The following is a 20,672-nucleotide window of genomic DNA, read 5'->3' as shown; positions in this document are numbered from 1 at the left end:
TCTAAAACTTTGACAAAACCAATGTGATTAGATCATGCACTCTGCCCTGGAAACTTTCCTAAACAAACCAAAATTAATGCATTTACAATGTTTGGCTTCCTTATCAATTGCTCAGCTACAGGATAAGCTGTGTTAAATGTTTTAGGTTCTTTGCTGAACAAGTTCTCTGTCTATAAATATTCTTAATAAGTAATTTGTACCTAAAATTATGCTTCAGTCCTAATGTTAGAGTCAGGCACATCTGTTAGAGTTTAGTAGTAAACCCACCATAAGATTTTCTAGTTTAGTTTTTGATGGTCTCCATTTGGCATTAAAAATGACCTGTGTCAATTGCATAGACAATAAAGCAAGTTGCAGAGTTGAGCTTGTGAGTGTGGTGATTTAAATAGCTTGTCATAAAATAAAACAGTGATATCAGAATGTGGATTGGAAAAGTCAGCATGTTTAAGGTTGAAACCAGCTCATTACTAAAACAGGTATATTTTAAGTTTTGCTCCTGAAACTCCATCCTGATGTCAGAAACAGTAAGTCTCAGGAACCTAGGAAGTAGGCTTGGGACCAGATCTCACTGTGACACTCACAAATTATGGCAGACCTCCCTGGCTAAGAAGTGGTCTGGGGTGTGCTGTGCGGCAGGGCTGGGAACTTAATGTCAGGTGGAACATGGCCCTTGCCCCTTGGGAGCTGGTATAGGATGTTCCCTAGCCCACTGGCCTTGTCCTCTGCATTGCTCTCAGTTGTCCTGCTCAAGGCTCTAGTCTCAACCCATAAGAGAAGTTCCTGGGAGGGCAGAGAGAGCTATGAATCCTGCTCTGTTCAAACCTGGAGTTTTCTGAAGAGTCTCTTTCTCCATCTGTGAACCTGTGAGGATGATGTGTGGTAGACTCTCTAAGCCTTACACAACTCACAGGTTCCAGAGAGGAGGAAATGGAAAGGAACCACTCCACTTCCTCCCGAATCTGAAATAAACATTTGAACTAGAAGAAAATGAGTCTGACAGACTCATTCCCTTCTGCGTTTCCTGCCTCTGTGCTTGCCAAGCACTGCTCTGAGAAGCCAAGCTCTACTCTCCTTGTGTGAAAGACAGACTCATAGAAACCAAGAGGTAACAGAGTTTTTAAAGGAAAGTCAAAAAACAGGGCCTCAAAAAGGGCAAATATCAGTGAATACACACTACAAGTGACTGTTTGAAAATGGAGAGTTCAGGGAAATAGACTATCTTGCTAGAGTGACCAGACTTTTTATATCTTCTAAGGAAGTATTCTTTTTATTGAGTCTTTATACTTTTTCTTTTGAAAAAATTATTAGAAGTAGTAGAAGGTGGATCCTTTAAAAATCTCAGAAGTCTGAAACTTCCTTTTGCGGAATGGGAAGTCAGCCACATTTACACTCTTAAGCTAATAAGATTATTGAATATTTTCCTAAAAGAAAAGAGATATTCCAGGGTAGAATGGGAAAAAAAAAGCAACTTTGTTTTTGATGGTGCCAATTGAAACATGTAAACAGACATGAAAGCCTGAGGTGGGTGAAATTTGCTGAATGCATATTTTTGAATCTGTAGACTGATGGGTGTTAATATCTCCTATATAACTAAATGTCTGTGGAACTCCTGCTTTAAAGCCAGTGGCTTTGGCATGGACAGGAAAACAATGTCACAAGTCTTGGTGATTTTGAAGCCAGTGCTGCAGCTGTGATAGGACACAGCTGCCCACAGCTGCACACCTGCTATGCCCGCCAAAGTGTTAGCCCAAGGGCTGGCCTCCACAATTTCACACATTTGTTTGACCTTTTTAGGACATTTGATGTCCTGGCTACAGATTAAAACATGGGCACATCATTGTCTACTCCATGTCACAACAAGACAGTGAAGCAACGTAGATTTTTACATGTGGAAACACACACATTTTGGTTTCATGTGACAGTTATACAACCTTCCCATTGAGACTGTGTCAGTAAGAGAGCAAGACTTTCTCCTCAGGCCTGCTCCAGGTCGGAGCTGGACTTTAGTGTTCTGATGTATCCCCTGCCCTTAGAACCGTGTTACAATCCTTGGGTTGTGGCTGAGAACAATGCTGCAAAGTGACCCACATGGAGCTCAGTGACCTTCTTCAAAGGATTTCAGGCCAAGAATCAGTGTGTGGTTCAGGGCCAAACAACAGGGTCAATGGGTGCAGTCTGCACACAGAGTATGAATCTGGCAGCTCTTCATGACATCCATGTGAATGATTCTCTAATGAGAAGTCTGTGGGAGTGGCTTTTCCTTAAGATGCCTTCTGATCCTGTGAAGTCGTGAGCGTAGAGGCACTTTGTAGTCTGTAGACATTTCTTTTCCACCACTTAAATTTTACCTCCTTCTTGGTAAAACCTTTAAAATGAAACTGATCCATTAGATCTGTGTTAAGAGAGATGACTTCAAGTTGAACCAACTTGAATTCTCAACAGTCTGAGAGTGCTTGTTAACATTGGATGTTATTATTATTTTTTTAAAACTTTCAGATCTGGGGGATAGATAGAGCTAGAAAGAGCTAGAAACTGATTTCTAATTAAGTTTAATTCCTACTTCCTACAGAAGAAATTGCCTCTCTTCTGCAGCTTCCTCCCCCGAGCCCTTTCAGTTCAGTTCAGTTCAGTTGCTTAGTCATGTCCGACTCTTTGTGACCCCATGAACTGCAGCACGCCAGGCTTCCCTGTCCATCACCAACTGCCAGAGCTTACTCAAACTCATGTCCATCGAGTCAGTGATGCCATCCAACCATCTCATCCTCTGTCATCCCCAACCCTTTAAAAATCTTAATTAGCGAGTCCAATGATGCTTAATAGAAATCTACTTTACAACTCAGTCAGAACCCATGGAGGTGAAAAGTGAGATAAAATATTTTCCAAAAATAACCATCATTCTATTATTCATAACCTTAACTGGCAGAGATACTAGCATTTCTTTCCTTGCCTTGTAAATTGCTCAGGACTGGGGGTTTCCTTTTCCTTTGAAAGTATTTCTCATATGCTCTACTTTCTTGGATAATGTGTGTCAGAATGTTTTGAAGTTAAGTGATGTAATTGACAGAACCTTTTTACTGTCATTAAGACTATTGTCTGTGAGAAGACCATGTGTTAATTTTTAATTAAAACTATTTTTTTATTTTTATAAAATAATTCATAGGCATGACAGAAATAGCAGAATAAGCAATACAAATAGCAAAAAAAGAAAAAGGCTATAATTTTCCCACCAGGACACAATTACTGTCAACATTTTGATGTATTCTTTCCATGTTCTTTTTAATGTATGATACATTTTTTAAAAATGGTCTTATAGGGTACTAACCTTCCTTTTTGAACTTAATATAGTGTTAACAGTTTTTCATGGCAGTAAAAATTTATCCACAGAATATTTTAGTGGCAAAATAGTATTCCGTTTTGGTAATTTTATGACTAAGCTATATTTATTTAACCAAATTCTTATTGTATTTAGTTTATTTCTAAGAAAACAACACTGAACATGCATTGTTTTGCACATATTTCCTTAGAATAGTTTATACCTAGAAATAAATAAAATTGCTGAATCAAAGGGTATGTAAATTCAACTTTTATTGTATACAGTCAAGTTACCTTTTTTAAAAAATGAATCAACTTGAATTCCTAATAGTTTGAGGATGTTCATTAACATTAGATGTTATAATTTTTTAAACTTTCACACATTTTAAAGAATCATGTGTCCTGAATTTTGTTTCTATATTTACACATTAGAAAAATATGGAAAAATCATATTTCTATATTTATACATTTAAACAAATATTTGTGGATGTATCCACATTTATTGATTAGCTCCTAAGTGCTGGGCATTGTGCTGGATGAGGCATAAAATGAAATAAAAAGTTTCTGCCCTCATATAACTTACAGTGTGTTTGGGATGGAGGATATATTTTACTAGCACTGGAAAGGGATGTAGGACTTGGAGTGAAATGGAAATTATATTTGTGAGAAGAGGGAGAATGTGGCTTTCCTCTCATTTGAATGAATGATTGGGAGCTTTCCGAAAACTTTCTGCTTTCTTGGGTAGGATACCAAGTTGAAAACAAATCGACATTCAGTTATGTAAGGCCTGAGATGAAAGAAATCAGTGATGCCCACCCTATATTTTAAAGTTGGATTGGTGTGTTCAAAATAAAATCATTAGTCCTCTTTGAAGACCTTGATGTACTTTCATTTCAGAGGTATTTTGAGATTTTTGTAATTAACTGTGATTTTCGAAATGACTTGAAGTCAAGTCTTCATGGTTTACCTGGTAAAATGTTCAGTTAAAAACCATTTAGATTGAACTTTGACATGCATACAGTATTTCTAGTTGAGTAAGGAGAATGTCTAATGAATGTCCTGGGAATTAAATTCCAACAAAAGTAAATTTTGCCAGCGTAGAAAGAACTCAGAGGAATGAGGAAAAGTAAACTTTCCCATCTTTCTACTATTTATTATTTCCACCTTTTTTTTAAATTCTAGGAAAAGATCATGCTTTCAGACTAAATGTTAGAATTTTCTTCTTTCTTTAGGAACCCGGGAGATGAGAGAGGAGGATCTGAAAGGGAGAAGGGTATGGGGATAAAGTATTAAAAGTGCAAAGCCATTAGAGTCAGATGTGATGTCAAAAAGTTGTCAGATGAGAAGATTAAATTTTAATTTTGAATTTTAAGAACCACTATTCCAACAGTACAGATAATTAAGGAGAGTAGAGATCAATGACCAAATCAGAAAACAAGTTTACCATAAGTAGATATGTCCTGGTTGGAAAGCTCTTTGTATGTGAAATTGACATCCTGTAATATGATTTCTTTGCAGTCCTTTGTTGGACCAAGGAAGTAGTTATTTTGGAGTTGCTGACACATTGGACTGAACAGAATTTATAGTAGAAAGAGTCCTGGTATAAGAATCAGAAGATCTGTAATTTTGTTCTGACTTTACTAGGTGATCCCCCATGCCTGCCATTTACCTTCTGTATGTTCCAATTTTCTGTTGTAAAATGAGGATGTCACAGAGGTTCACCAAAAGTTTACTGTGGAAAACAAACACCTAACTCGCAGGGTTGTTGAAAGGAACAAGAGAGTTAAAGGATGTGGAAACACTGTCAAGGGCTATAAGAGTGTTAGACATTATCATTGTAATTATAGTGACCTATTTTCCAAACCCAAATTGGACCACATGGTATGAGAAAGGATTTTTGTGTCACTTCCAAGGGCGAGAGGCAGTCTGCAAAATGTGTTTTGGGTGCCAGAATATTGAAATTCTGGCACTTTTCGATGGTGTATGGGAACAATGATAAAATATTTGAGATAGTGGCTGTTCAGTGAAATTTATGATGTGTGATCACTGTAATTATGATATTTCTTTGTGAAATGTATTTTATTTCATGTGTAAGTAGTTCTTTGATGTCACAGAATCTAAGTGCTGGAAGGGACGTTAAGAGACTGTACTTGAGTTTCCTGCTGTTAAGTCTCCATGAGAAATTCTGGGTGAAGATTTTTGGGGAAACCAACTTTACAATTTCTATCAGTACAGTAGCTTGACCTTTTATTGAACATCCTTACCTCAAAAATCTCTCTGCACTTAATTCTTATCACCTCAATTTTCTGGTAGAAAAACTTGAAAACCCTTATGGACCATAAACATTAAATTCACTTCTCTTAGAATATGTTATGTTTCTTGGATGGTTACTGCAAAAATCCATTTCATTTCCTTTGGTTTAGCACCATAATGAGCCTATATGATGTCTAGCATCAAATTCTAAGTTTTAATTCTAAATCAAATAAAAAATTATTTATTCCTTGGGGTTCTTCATTTTCTTAGTATAGTATAGTATATAAGACAGAGGTAATACCTCTGTATAGGTAATACCTTCAGGTAGTATAAATACAAGAAACCTTGGTGTTTGTTTTCTCTTTTATCTTGTTCCTTTTTTATGAAAGGTTTGAGATTTGTGGCTCAAGGCCTTATAAACCTTTTGTTTTCTGCTTTTGTAATCATATATCTAAACATTAAGGTGTTTCTTTTTATTTTCAGTGATAAGAAAGGAAATGCTTAGAGTTTATTTTCACTGACATTTATAGTAACTCAAAAATCATGAAATAGATCTTGTTCATATTGATTGTTCCATGAGGCCTCTGAGTTTTCAGCACAAACCATAAACTGAGTGATGCAGTTAAGGTGCCCAAATAACACAAATTTGGTATCAATAATCCAGTTGCAATTTCAGTTTTTACCCAAATGTTTGAAACTTCTGGATCCCATCCTTGGGATTGGTTCTGAAAGGCTGAATGGATTTGCAGCTGGACTGAAACAAACAAATCTGTATCCTTGACTGGGAGGTTGCTCCATGAATGATGCATCTGTAGCTTTTGTGTTACTTCAGAGGTTAGACACAACCAGCAAGAGGCACCCAGGATACAAATGGCCTAGAAAATTAGATATGGTGGCCAGCAGTTATCTTTTTGGCTCATTTCTCTTAGAGATTCAGGCAGACAGTATACATTACCAGTAGGATGGCTTGAACTTGGCTTTTAACATGGCTGGGAATTGTGGGGGTTTTGTTGTTGGTTTGTTTTTTAATGCAAGGTATAATCGTTATCCTTGAGGTTTCTGCTGCCAGACCCCTGATGGAAGATCTCTATTTGTGTGCCTAGGACTGTCATTCTCCAGTCAGGCACTCAGCTCAGTGAAAGAAATTGAGAGCTAGGGAAGACTGACACCTCATTCAATTAGGAATGTCTTTTGATTGAGTAGTGCAGTGTTTAGCAGAATCCTCCTCGGTGGTGTTCCAGAAGTTGCTGAGCTTATTATACATATCGATCATATCATCTTTGCACATTCATGAAAGGAATGTCTATTTAATGTGGACCTGACCAGCCATCAGAGAGAATAAATGCCTCACTAAAGCTTGATATGGCTGACTGTTGGCCTTGTGGATGGTAACACTGAATCAATCTGTCTAGATTTTTAAAAAACTGCTTGCGCATTATACCATCACAGATTGACCCATTTGGAGCTCTGAGCTCAAGTGGGTACTAAAGCAAAAAGAAAAAAGTCTAGCATCATGTAGGTGGTTTGAAATGCCAGGGTTTTTGTGTGTGTGTGTGTGGAGTAGTGTAATATCCTTTCTTTTTTATGCAACTCTGCTGAAATCTAAAGTGAAATTCAAAAGAACATGGAACTTGCATGTTGAGGCTGTGCACATGCTGGTGAGCCTGGGTGCTTTGTTTCAGGTATAAATTATACATCCCAGTGTAATTCAGAAATGACAACTTCTAGGGAGAATGAGAAAAGATTCTTTGAGTCACAGAGTAGGTTAAAATATATAGTTTTTCTAACTCCATCTAGGGTGCTCAGGCTGTCTTGACTGATAAAGATGCCTTTAAAAATTTAGATGCCTTAAAAAAATTAAGGTCCGTCTAGTCAAGGCTATGGTTTTTCCAGCAGTCACGTATTGATGTGAGAGTTGGACTGTGAAGAAAGCGGAGCACCGAATAATTGATGCATTTGAACTGTGGTGTTGGAGAAGACTCTTGAGAGTCCCTTGGACTGCAAGGAGATCCAACCAGTCCATTCTGAAGGAGATCAGTCCTGGGTGTTCATTGGAAGGACTGATGTTGAAGCTGAAACTCCAATACTTTGACCACCTCATGTGAAGAGCTGACTCATTGGAAAAGACTCTGATGCTGGGAGGGATTGGGGGCAGGAGGAGAAGGGGACGACAGAGGATGAGATGGCTGGATGGCATCACCGACTCGATGGACATGGGTTTGGGTGGACTCTGGGAGTTGGTGATGGACAGAGAGGCCTGGCGTGCTGCGATTCATGGGGTCGCAAAGAGTCGGACACAACTGAGCGACTGAACTGAACTGAAAAAAATTCATTCAGCAAACATTTATTAAGCTCTTACTCTATGATATAGGATTCTTCCTTCTATTAATTTTCCCAGTTTTATTGAGATATAATTGACAGAAAACATTGTTTAAGTTTAAAGTGTACAATGTGTTGGTTTGATACATTTATATATTGTAAAATGACTACAACCACAGTATTAGCTACCACCTCTATCCTGTAACATAGTTACCCTTTTTACAGTGAAAAGATGTAGAATCAACTCTCTCAGCAACATTCAAGTGTATGATAGTGTTCTTAGCTACAATCACTGTAGTATACACCATTCTGTACGATACCCTTTGACCAGTCTCCTCATTTCTGCCACCCCTCAGCCCTGGGTAATCCCTTCTCTACTCTGTGTTTCTCAGATAGAGATACTTTAAGGCACACACAAGAATTAAGACCTAGCATTTGTTAAGTTCATTAAAAATAGTCACCTGGTAGTATAAGCTTTAAATTTGTTCAACTATTATTTACCCATTATTTCCACAGCTTGACATCTATACTAACAACAATAATAATACTTTATATTTATAGAGTTGTCCCTCCAAATCCACAGGGGATTGGTTTCAGGGCATCCCACCTCTACACTGGAATACCAGATTCTTCAGTACTCAAGTCCCTTGTGTGAAATGGTGTAGCATTTTCATATAACCTATGCACATCCCTACAATATACTTTAACTCATCTCTAGATTATTTATAATACCTAATATAATGTAAATGCTAGGTAAAGAGTTGTAAGTACAATGTATGTGCCATATAAATAGTTGCCTGCATGACAAAGTCAAGTTTTGCTTTTTGGAAATTTCTGAAAATTTTTTTCCTAAATATTTTCCACAGGGGTAACTTGAATCTGTGGATAAGGAACCTGCAGATACGGAAGGCTGATTATAGATTGATTTATAGTTCATAAAGTGTTTTCATGTGTTATCCAAAATCTGAGCTGACTAGTAACCTTAAAGTTATTTGGTGCTTTTACGTTATTTGTCAGAAGACAATCATAGTGACCTTTGATTTCATGGGGAAAGAATCTGTCACTAATGGAATTCGTAAACGAAATTATGCTTTGCTGTTTAAAGACTACTGTTACAAAAGGTAAAATTAAAAAGGAAAACCCTTGTAGCCTATTCAGCTTACTGGATGGTAGTGGTTGACAGTCGAGGAATTATTTCTTTGCTGAGATTTTGCTTTATCTGAGATCAGAGTTATGTAAAGAAACAACACCTGAGTTAGAAGGCAATTCTAATTTAAATTAATCTGAGCCACAAAATGCTTGATTGTTTTCAGTTTCAAAATCTCTTCTTAGCTGTTTTCGTGCTTTTACCTTTCAATATTTTCGTATTAGTTCAAGATACAGACTTTGCAGAAGGATATGCCAAAATATGACTTCCTATTCTTAAGCAAAACTGACAAATGCCTTTTTTCTTATTATCTTTAAATTGCAAATGTCTGAAGGCCTGTCATAATTGGATGCGTCATCCTGAGATTTAAATGCATGACAGTTTTCAAACGTGATTTGAAAAATGAACATGACTCTAAGGAAGGAAGGGCGAGGCTGGCAGAACACGGGGTGGTACTAATAGAATTCAATGTATGCATTCTTTTTCAAACAGTTACTGATTATATACGTAAGTAGCCTATGCTTTTCTTTCAGAACTTTGCAGAAAACACTATGAATGAACTCCTTGGCTGGTATGGCTATGATAAGGTTGAATTGAAAGACGGTGAAGATATTGAATTCAGGAGCTATCCTACAGATGGAGAGAGCCGGCAGCACATTTCTGTTCTCAAAGGTAATGACATTTAATGTCCCTTTGTTCATGCAAACAAGGATTAACTATCTCAACCTGCCAGAATTGAGTTGCTCTGGGACTCATTTTGTTGATTATGCCAATAGTTGATTTAAATGTACATCCCCAGGAGTGCTTTCCCATAAGCAGAATATAAGAGCACAACATAAAACAAAAACAGTCACAGCTTAATTTCCTTCCAGCAATGAGAGGGCTAGCTAGACAGTGCTCGGGATCCTAAGCACTGTGGTCCTGCTCACAAAGTTAGAGAAAGGGACAGCGTTTGCTAACTTCTACTTTCCTAAACCCTTTGATATATCAGTTGTTAACGGCTGGTGCTTTCTGTTAAGTGAAATGTTAGGTTTAAAGTTTCAGACTGCAAGAGACAATTGTGGTTAATTTGGTAATTTCTCTTCTTGCCCCCCAGTTTTAGGTGAGAATTCTAAAGGAGAGCCCTACTTCTATTTTCTGTTTGAAGTGTTCACCTTATCCCCACAGCCTTGGATAGGGTAAGAAGAAAAGTAAGAGAGTAGTAGATGATTGGATCCTATATTATTCTTTAGGAATTATCATCGAAGCCTGGCCAGAGAGTAGAAATTAGAGGCTTGGCAGAGTTGAATTAACACTGATTCTCCCGGTGGGTAGCAATGCCAGATACCCCATGAGGGAAGCCTAGAACCCTTGGTGGGTGTTGCTCTGAGTACTGAATTGATTAACCTAAATATGGATTGAAGATTTGTTCATCAAAGAAAAGAAGAGGAATATGTGAATATCCATAAAGGAATATCCATTTGGGGAACTTGAATAAAATGTGGGCTAAACTAATTGTTTGATATCATTGGCAATTTGATCTGTATTTTCATGCATTCAAAATCTTTTGGCATACACTACCTGTTCATGCACTTTATTTCCAGTCTCTAAGATAGTGCTTTTCCTTCTTATATGCCAAGCAACGAAATGTAAATGAGCTGTCCTGTGGGCATGTGGAATTGAACGTACGTGACAAATTTTATGTTAAGCTTGCTATCATGTTACAGAGATAATAACAATTTCACTGTAAATGAAAAATGCAAGTCATGAGTTTTAGTCTATAAACTAATAGCTCATTTAATACTTGGTCTAGGTAATAATCTTTGCCTCTGGGGAACTTGGAGAGAATGCCATGATATGCTGCTGAAAGGAAAAAGTTGTTTTCCATGGTTGAGTGTTTTGTTTATGTTTTTAATGGTTCATATGTGAGGATAAAATTCACAAAGTTGATATCATTAGAAGTTTTCTTTATGATCATTTTTGTTAATTTGTAAAAATTATTTTATTTATTTATTTTTGACTGTGCTGTATCTTTGTTGCAGTGTGTGGGCTTTTCTCAAGTTGCGGCCAATACATGGGCTCAATAGTTGTGGTTCCTGGGCTCTAGAGCACAGGCTCAGTACTTGTGGTGCATGGGTTTAGTTGCTCCAAGGCATGTAGGATCTTCCTGGACCGTGGATCGAACCCATGTCTCCTGCATTGGCAGGCGAATTCTTTACCACTGAGTCACAAGGAAGCCCCATTTTTGTGAATTTTTAATGGCTTTTAATGGGTTAATGAGTCTACCCTGTGAAATAACAGTTTGTGTTCTTTTTTCCTAATCATCAGCTTCTTTCTCATTGGTTCTTTTGATTATATTACCACTCAACTTTATAATATATCAAGACCTGGTTACCATGGTAGGGGGGCACTTTTTAAGCTTCTCCTTTGGTAGCCAGAGAGTGATACCTGCCATATATCACTTTGTACATGTAAAAGGTTAATTGCCTCTCAATTTTCTATGGGCTTTTACAGTGCTAAAATTCATCACTACGATACAGTAGAGATATTAGCTATCATGGTCGAGCAAATTATAAAGGAGCCCATAAGAAATTTATGGTAACACAGCTGAGAAAGTTTCAGGATTAAGTTCTGGTAAAGTGTTTAAAGATTGGCAAGAAAAAAAATTTTATTCCATAGCCATTTTACTTGAGAAAATGTGGTTGTAAGGAAAGTAAGTCTTTTCAACATATTGAATGATTTTTTTTTCTTTTACAGAAAATTCTTTGCCAAAACCCAAATTACCTGAGGACAGTGTTATTTCACCATACAATATAAGCACAGGCTATTCAGGGCTTGCCACAGGAAATGGACTCAGTGACTCACCTGCAGGGTCGAAGGATCATGGCAATGTGCCCATTATTGTACCTTTAATTCCACCACCTTTCATAAAGCCGCCAGCAGGTAAGTCACTACTGGGGTTTCCAGTGATAATAATTTACAGAAAATTGTTTAAACTACCCTATGATAATTATTAAATGCTTAAGTTTATTTTGGGAAAGACTGTTTTAGGGACATTGCAGCTAAGACATGTGAGTGTATGTATCATTTGAAGAACATTACTTTATTAAGCAAATACCCCCAATCTACTACTGCTTAGGCTGTCGACCTTCAACTGACAATAAATTTTCCTACCCCTGGCTACAAAAAAGTTATTTTCCTTCTCTGAAATCTATTTAAAATTAAAAAGGATAAATTACTTTAAAAAAAAAGATATATACTGATCGGTTAACAAGAGAAAAAGGAACCATGGTTGAGCTCTTTGGTGTGGTGCAATGAGGACCACGCCTCCCTGGTGCGTTTCCCAAAGGAAGGGGCAATTTATAAAGCGTGTGTGGCAGGCTTGTTCCCCAGTGTGCCTTTCTTCTAAATCCACTTAAGAAACAACCCAGGTTACTCATCTCGTACAGAGTTGTTTCTAATTCCTGAAAAGCTTTCTTTAAGAACTTTTTGAAAAATGGAGATTCAAATTTTACTTGGATGAAAATGTAATCAGTTCTTATATATTTCCAGAAAATTAGATGGCAGTGTATTAAGCTAGATGGCAATAGGCTGAGTGTGATGTTCTATTGCAGGTTAGGTTACAGTTATGTTCCACATGGAGAAAGAAGTTCAGTAATATTGTATCTGGCTTGTTGTAAAATGTTAGAATTTTGCTAGAATGCTTAATTGCTCTGCTGGTTAGTTTTCTGTATGTTGAATTAAGCAATGATAAATAATGAATTTTGATAGCAGTACTTATCATAACTCACTAAAGGTAACGCTTGTATTATTATTATTATTTTTTGAGGCGGGAGAAGATAGGTGTTTGGTTATGTTTCCATAAATGGTGAATATGTTTGTAAGATATAAATTACTGGGCTTACATTATAGATATAGTTATACCATCTTCTAAGTGTTACTAACATTTTCCTTCATGGTATGGGCATATTCTCTTACTTGACCTATTACATTTTAGCAGCAAAAGTGTCCTTTCATACTGAGGTCCTCACATATGTCATGAAAATCCATTTACATATCAAAATCACTTGTGATCGTGTTTGTCTACTAAATACTAACATAATTTTTGTTTCATGTAATGTTTGTCTTTGTAATGCCACTGTTATTCTTTGGTTGATTGTTTTATGGTGCAGAGGGACCCAGATTTATCTCCTAAAGGGTCAAAGATATATTTTGCATAGGACAACTGGAGAGAAAATTGACTAATTTTGTAAATGTAGGATTCTTTGTTTCGACGTATGTCCAATGGCTTCAGTGCATGGTGATGTTGAGGAGGATACCAGTAAAACAGCCTGACTAAGTGAAAAGAACACGGGCTTCAGGCTCAGATAGATTGGGTTCAAATCTAGACTTTGTCATTTACCGGGTCTGTGAGTGTAGAGCAGCTATGTAATTTCCACATATATAAAATGGGGGTCGCAGTTTCACCACCTGAGGTAGTTGTGGCCCTGAGATGAGAAAATATACGTAAAGCACCAGCATAGTGCTTGCCGCATGGAAACCATTCAGTACATACCATGCCTCTTTTTCTTTTTTTTTTTCAGACCTTATTCTGCCCTAGAGTTATCATGCACATAATTTGTGCATAAAAAGGTGTGCATCCAAATGCAAATTCCCCTCTAAGGTTTATTTGAGCAAAGCAAACAGCTCTAGAAATTAGCATAGCTGAGGCTAACATGAGTTTGGCATGCCAAAAAACCTGCCCTGGAGTTTCCTGCTGAGCCAGCCACGTGGAATTCAAGCACACAGCTCCTATTTAACTCTAATTCCACATCAGATCAGGAAATAAATATGCAAAGGATAGAGGCCAAAAATTGAGCCTTGGAAGTCTTAGATGTAAAAACTCTGAGGAATTAAAAGCCAGAGTAACTGAACACCAGTGGTTTTGTGCTGTCTTCCATGGAATTCTAGGACACTCATCTGTTGAAAACAGAATATAGGGGAGGACATGTTTAATTTTCTGTATTTGCTCTAAACCTTGACCCAGTCCTACTCCAGGGTTCCATATGACAAGACAAAGGTACACAAAGTTCTCTGCTTTCAAGGAGCTTACTCTATTATTCCCTAAGCAGAAACTTTACAGGAGAGATGAATTTTGACTTATGTTATCTAGTGCAGGGGTCGGAAAGCTTTGTCAATGGCCAGATAGTTATTTAAGGCTTTGGAGCTATCCTGTCCTGTCACAGCTACTGAACTCTGCTGTGGCAGCAGAAAAGCAGCCATAGATAAACAGGCCATAAACAAATGGGCCTGGTTGTGTTCTAATAAAACTTTATTTACAAAAAGAGCAGCAAACAGGGTTTGGCTCAGGGAAAACAGCTTGCTGACCCTTGCGTTAGGGTAAGATTGGCAAAAGTCTCATGATAACAGGAAGGTGAATAGAGTTTCTAAGAGTCGGGCTCCGAGCTTTGTTAAAGTGTGGTCTGTTACATCATAAGGAAGGGACACTGACAGGTTAGGAAAACAGCAGGGTTTTCAGGGAATGTGGTGAGCTCTGTCACATAACAGTCGTCTACCAGGGTCTGTTGAATAAATGAATGAATGACATATCCAGACTCCTACTGCACATACATAAATAGTACAGGCTACTCTGTTGTTCACTGAGAAAGTGTGAGGATCTTGTTTGAGTTAGTCTCAACCTTTTTGACCACTACCATAGCCTTTGTGACAGTGATTCGAGTCCTTATCCATAGATCAGTGTAAAGTTCACCAGTTATCCAAAAACTCCTATCTAGTTAATCATTTCAGTTCTTCCTTTTGCTAAAACTTTTACCAGAGTTATTATTCAAGATAAGTTGAGGGACACTCACTGTCAATTTTCTCCCCACATATAGGTTAATGTGGCATTTCTGAGGGAAACTAATCATACAACGGCTGAAAGAAAGTGGCCCCTTGATAATCAGGCCCTGAATAATTTAGAGTTGACTGTATCAAGCAAGTGTCTACCTCTCAGGATAGGGAAGATGAGCATTGTATGTGTACTCTGGATTCCTGGAATGAAAATAACTATTAGTGTTCAAATTATTCCTGTTATACTGTAAACTAGCTGTGTGAAAATGTTCACGATACCTTATGTTCGTATTAAACCCTGTAGTTATGAAACTCATTCAAATTTATTATTTTATTTACTTTGATCTTAATAATAACCCCAGGAAATAGCATTTGAGATATCATTAAGTAAAGAACTGAAACTCAGATAGTTAAGTGGCTTTCTCAAGGTCACGTGGCTTCCAAGTACTTGAGTCTAGTACTAAAGTCTTCTGATTCCTAATCCAATATTCTTTTTAATATAAAGTTGCCATTTCAGCATATTTATATAGAATTTCCCTAGACTGTATCAGAATAGGAATGCTTGTTAATATGCTACTTCAGATTCCTTTAATGACAGGGGGATACAACTTGTTTCTGCAGAAGGTTATTTTTTTCAAGCCCACATCTTTTGAGAGACTTGATAAGTTCTCTAGCTCTAAGCATCTGTGGTTCTGTGAGCCTGAGTGACCTAGTAATAGTAGTAAAACCCCAGCTTGGTTTTAAAGTCTTGCCATCATGAGACAAGTTGCTTCTGCTCCGAGGTCCCAGAAGGCTACATCTGGTCAGGCACTAGTTCCAGAGAGTGTTTCATGTGCTCAGGCAGGCTCACCACTGGATCTCATCCACGTTTGGCAGCCAGTGGGCCCAGTGGAATTCTCGTGATCGGGAACACAGTGATACCACACTCGCTTGGATTTCCACTCTGCTTTTGCACAGCTGCAGACAGAAGTGTGGGGGTAGCTTATTTCTGGGCCTTGGGGACTGCTTTTCTGTTCCTGCACCCCTTTTCTTCTGAGAAGGGGAACTCCTCATGTCTTGGTGATTACCACAAGCTTTGACCTCTCTTTGGCTGCATGTTTCCATCCAATTTCAACCGATTTCTGAAGCTAAGCTGCCCTTCCCCCCTCGGAGACAGAATCTGGCCCTTGGTGTAGGGTTTGTGACATCACGGTCGTTGCTATGGTAATAGACTTGTTATAAACACAGAATAATAGCTCTGCTTTTACTTTTTTTCCCCCCTCCAAACAAATGAAGGGAATCACCATGATCCTTAAATAAAAATCACAAACTTTTCTGCAGTGGACAGAGTAAGGTTTTGCCATACAGAGTAGCCATTTAAAAAAATAGCTGTAAGAATATAGTTATAAGAATAATATTAGAAAATAATAGAAAGTATTGGCCAACTCTTTTTAGGCAAACATTCCTTTATCCTTTAAGTTAGAATGAATATGAAAACCTCCTTCTTTGCTAATTTAAAAAACCAGAGTGTAAGCATAGTCTGAAGTGACAGAATATATATCAGCAAGAGTTTTGAAAGATAACTCAGGTTAATTACATTGTAACCTTGCTGTAAATCTTCTCATATTAGAGATTTTTAATATGGGTTCAACCCTTTGGGACTTCATTCAGAGGGTTGTACCACTAAAGGACTTTCGGCATGGATTATAAGAGCTGTATAATAGTGAGTCTCCATCAAAATACTTATGTCTGCTCCCCTGCAAGTTTGACTACTGAAGCAAAGCCATTCAAAATGAATTTTAAATTTAGTAATTTTTTTTACAAAGACCTTATATTGGTCTTTATTGCTTTACATATGTAATAGCACTCAGTTCCATTGACCAGGTGGCTCAGATGGTAAAAAATATGCCTGCAGTGCAGGAGACTGGGGTTTGATCCCTGGCTTAGGAAGATCCCCTGGACAGGGGAGTGGCTACTCACTCCAATATTCTGGCCTGGAGAATACCATGGACAGAGGAGCGTGGCGTACTATACAGTACATGGGGTCACAAAAAGTTGGACACAACTGAGCAACTAACACTTCCACTTCCATTTCCATTGACTAGACATCAGCCCTCTGCAGTGGTTGGGCAAGGTTAGGTCTCCCCACCTTGCCTACTCCTGGTTAAAGTAACCAACTGGAACTTGAACCAAGATTTTTTATCTCTTACTCTTAGACTTGTCCCAAGAACAACATTTTGTTTCCAAGACTTAAAAATATCAGTAAAACGATTAGTGTGATTTGTTTTGCTGATGAGGTAGCAGAGACTTTGCTAGTGAAAATTTCACTGAGCCCGGCTGCAGAAAACACTGTGTATCTAGGAAACAGCATTTTAGATCTGAGTCTTTTGACAGGTTTTTCTGGAGGCTTATAACTTGCCGGTTACAAGTCCAGAATCACTCTAGATCTCTGAATACCTTAAAAATGAAATGAATGTGAAAAAAGGAGGGAATATACCTCTCTGGATGCATTTATATGGCAGTTTTGAATAACATATCTTTTACCTTCAATGATAAGTAACCATATTCTTGTTCCAGTATGTTACCATGTGTGAGGTGAGACATAGGGTCCATCCATATGGCACTTGCAGGTTTATGTGGGGGCTTGAGATTATGCTCCTAAGACCAGTTTGATTTCCTTTGTGCAGAAGCGTCTTGCCTTTCTTGGAAAACAATGACCATTTCCTGTCTTCCAGGATGGTTTGCTTTCAGTGAGCTGTCCACATTTGTGTTCAGTCATAGTCATGGAAATGTATTTTTTCAGGCAAATCTTGAAATTCTTTAGGGGTTAGAAGAACTGGGCTCTAAGGAACCATTAGCTTACCGGAGAATAGGAAACCATTCACATGATCTGCTAAGCTCTATGTATATAGCTGAGTAACCCACAGTTAATAAGCATGTTACTTTTTGGCTCTTGTAATTCTTACATGGAGCTGTACTTGCAGGGAAGTGGGAATCAGAATGTGGTTTGCATTATGATCATTATTTATTTTATCTGTTACTCAATATTCTTGGGGCTTGCATATGAATGCTGTATTCCAAACAGCCATTGAGAAAACAGGATTTAATAAAAATTGCCTTGCCATTTATTTATTTGTCCAAATTTAAAAATATGATTATTAAATAAAATTACCTATGGTTAATGGGATTTGGATGAGTTACTGTTTATGTAGCAGATACATTTCTCATCAAAAAGAAGAGGTTCATTGAACCCTCAGATTTGGAGAGTTTTCCAAACCGCTTAGGACAAGGACAGGAGGAATTATGGCAAATGGAAGAGTACTAGTAGTTAATAAAAGTATTGATATAATCTCATCAAGCTAATATTTTCTGAGCACTTATTATGGGCCAGGCAATGTGCTAATAGATTATCTCATCTAATTTTCAGAACAACTCTGTGTGGATGCTATTATTAACTTTGTTTTACAGATGAGGAAACTGAGACCCAGAAAAGTTAAGCAACTTGTCTGAGGTCACACAGGTAATAAGTGGCCAAGCTGTTGGCTGAACTTAGGTGCAGTATCTCCTTAACTCGTATTCATACCACTGGTCTATCGAAAACACAGTATCAGTCTTTTAGTCAATAATGTATTTACTGAATGTTCTTTATATTGTATGAGATAAGATAAATATATACAATATAAATACAAATTATATATAATATATATTATGAAACATTATATATATACACACACACACATATATATGTGATGGAGCTTCCCAGGTGGCACTAGTGATAAAGAACTTGCCTGCCAATGCAGGAGACATAAGAGATACAGGTTCGATCCCTGGGTTGTAAAGATGCCCTGGAGGAGGACATGGCAATCCACTCAAGTATTCTTGCCTGGAGAGTCCCCATGGACAGAAGAGTCTTGCGGGCTACAGTCCATAGGGTCACAAGGAGTCAGACACAACTGAAGTTACTTAGCATACACACGTGTGCACGTACATGGTACAAATACATTTATCATCCCTGACCACCAAGCACTTAACAGTGTACTTGGTATATAATCAAAACATTATTCTACTTTGGTTTTGGGAAGTATAATATAATTTTAGCAGCATTGGGAGGGTACATGGTGACAGTAGAAGGGCAGTTACAGTGGAGTAGTAGGAAGTCTACAGGCAGATTCTCAGGAGCTGTTGTGTTTGTACAAGGAGAAGTGGCATCTGAAACATGATGTAGGCTAGAAGATAGTCACTGAAAATTCAAAGTGATAAAAAAGACACAAAATGAAGCTTTAAAATGTTAACTACTATGACATGGGTCCTGTTTTATCTTTTTAAATGTAATCAAGGGGTCTTGAAAAGTTATTTCAAATTTCAACATGTTCAGCCATTCTTTTGTTGTTGTTTTTTTATGAATTTATTATTGATTGTGCTGGGTCTTCCTTGCTACACGCAGGCTTTCTCTAGTTGAGGTGAGTGGCGGCCACTCTTCATTGCAGTGCCCAGAGGCTTCTCATTGTGGTAGCTTCTCTTGTGGAGCAACAAGGCTTTAGGCATACAGGCTTTAGTAGTTGCAGCTCTCTGGCTCTAGAGTGCTGTTCAGTCATTCTTAATGCCAAATAGAATGTGTAGTTTGAATGCTGGCATGATGTGGTGGAGAAACTACCAGAGCAAGAACCAGGAGACCTGGATTGTTAATGCCAGCTCTGCCATTGATTGGTTGTATAACCTTGGATAAGCCACTTAGCCTCTCTGAGCCTTAGTTTCCTTGTCTGAAAAATGATGTAGTTAAGTTAAGTAATCTGTAATTTCCCTATATTTTAAAAATCTTGGCTTTGTGACTTATATAGTGAATTGCCTAGATGATTTTATGATTTGAAAGAGTCTATTTTAACATGCCACAATATATATTTGTTAATTAATTGAAGATATTTAAAGCCAGTTACGTATGTGTATAGTTACAGCAGCTGAAAGTCTGATGGAAGATTTATGCTACTTAGGGCAACTTTCAATGATTCTTAATTTTTACTTTGAAAGAGTCATAAATAAATGCAGAAAATAAACTTATGGTTACCAAGGGGGAAAGGTGGGAAGGAGGGATAAACTGGAAGACTGGGATTGACATGTACACACTACTATATATAAAATAGATAACTAATAAGAACCTATGTATGGCACAGGGAACTCTGCTTAACGCTCTTTAATGACCTGTATGGGAAAATAATCTAAAAAATAACACAACATTGTATATCAACTATACTCCAATAAAAATTAATAAAAAATAAAATAAAATTGAGAAAAAGTGCTAGAAAGTATTAAATATGAGTAAATAACAAGATTAATATCACTCATATGTTATTATATCTAATCATTTTGATGTTATATGTAAGTTGTGATCACTAGAAGTATTTTCCAAAATTTCTGACAAAGAGAAGTCACACTATGTCAAGTTTAATTTACCAAAACAGGCACAAGAATTACTAGAAAACCTGAGTAATTCTACATTTCCTGAGTAGTAAGGAAATTAAATAATTAAATCATTTTACAAAGGACATTCTAGACCCAGATAGCTTCAATGTTAAATTCTACCATTTAAGGAAAAAATAAAAACAAACTTAGAGAAACTCTCTTAGAGAAATCGAAATCATTTTATGATCCCAGCATGACCTTGATCTTATCACATGACAAAGGCATTAAATATAAAAATGATAATTTAATGTAATTAGTTTACATTAACATGGGAAAATTGTTTATCATGAACAATGATTCAAAAATCCTGAAGAAAATCATAGCAAATCAAAGTCAGTGATATAAACAGTAGGACAATGTGTCATGACTAAAAAATTTTTTCTAGGAATGCAAGATT

The 20,672-nt window shown here is 37.3% G+C and overlaps 1 protein-coding gene across 2 annotated transcripts in view; it reads left to right on the top strand.

Moving 5' to 3' along the window:
* The window catches only part of LOC120862538 (sine oculis binding protein homolog), a 164,822-nt gene that overhangs the window by 4,289 nt on the left and 139,861 nt on the right, over positions 1-20,672 (top strand). For both annotated transcript variants that reach the window (XM_040238559.1, XM_040238558.1), the window contains exons 2-3: positions 9,565-9,703; positions 11,768-11,953. In XM_040238559.1, the coding sequence (XP_040094493.1) occupies positions 9,565-9,703; positions 11,768-11,953 (325 nt within the window). The remainder of the gene's footprint in view (positions 1-9,564; positions 9,704-11,767; positions 11,954-20,672) is intronic.

This window comes from Oryx dammah, unplaced genomic scaffold (assembly GCF_014754425.2).
Source record: "Oryx dammah isolate SB20612 unplaced genomic scaffold, SCBI_Odam_1.1 HiC_scaffold_4, whole genome shotgun sequence".
NCBI classification, from domain to species: Eukaryota; Metazoa; Chordata; class Mammalia; order Artiodactyla; family Bovidae; genus Oryx; species Oryx dammah.
Note: the sequence above shows the minus strand (reverse complement) of the source record. Positions and strands in the feature narration are given on the sequence as shown.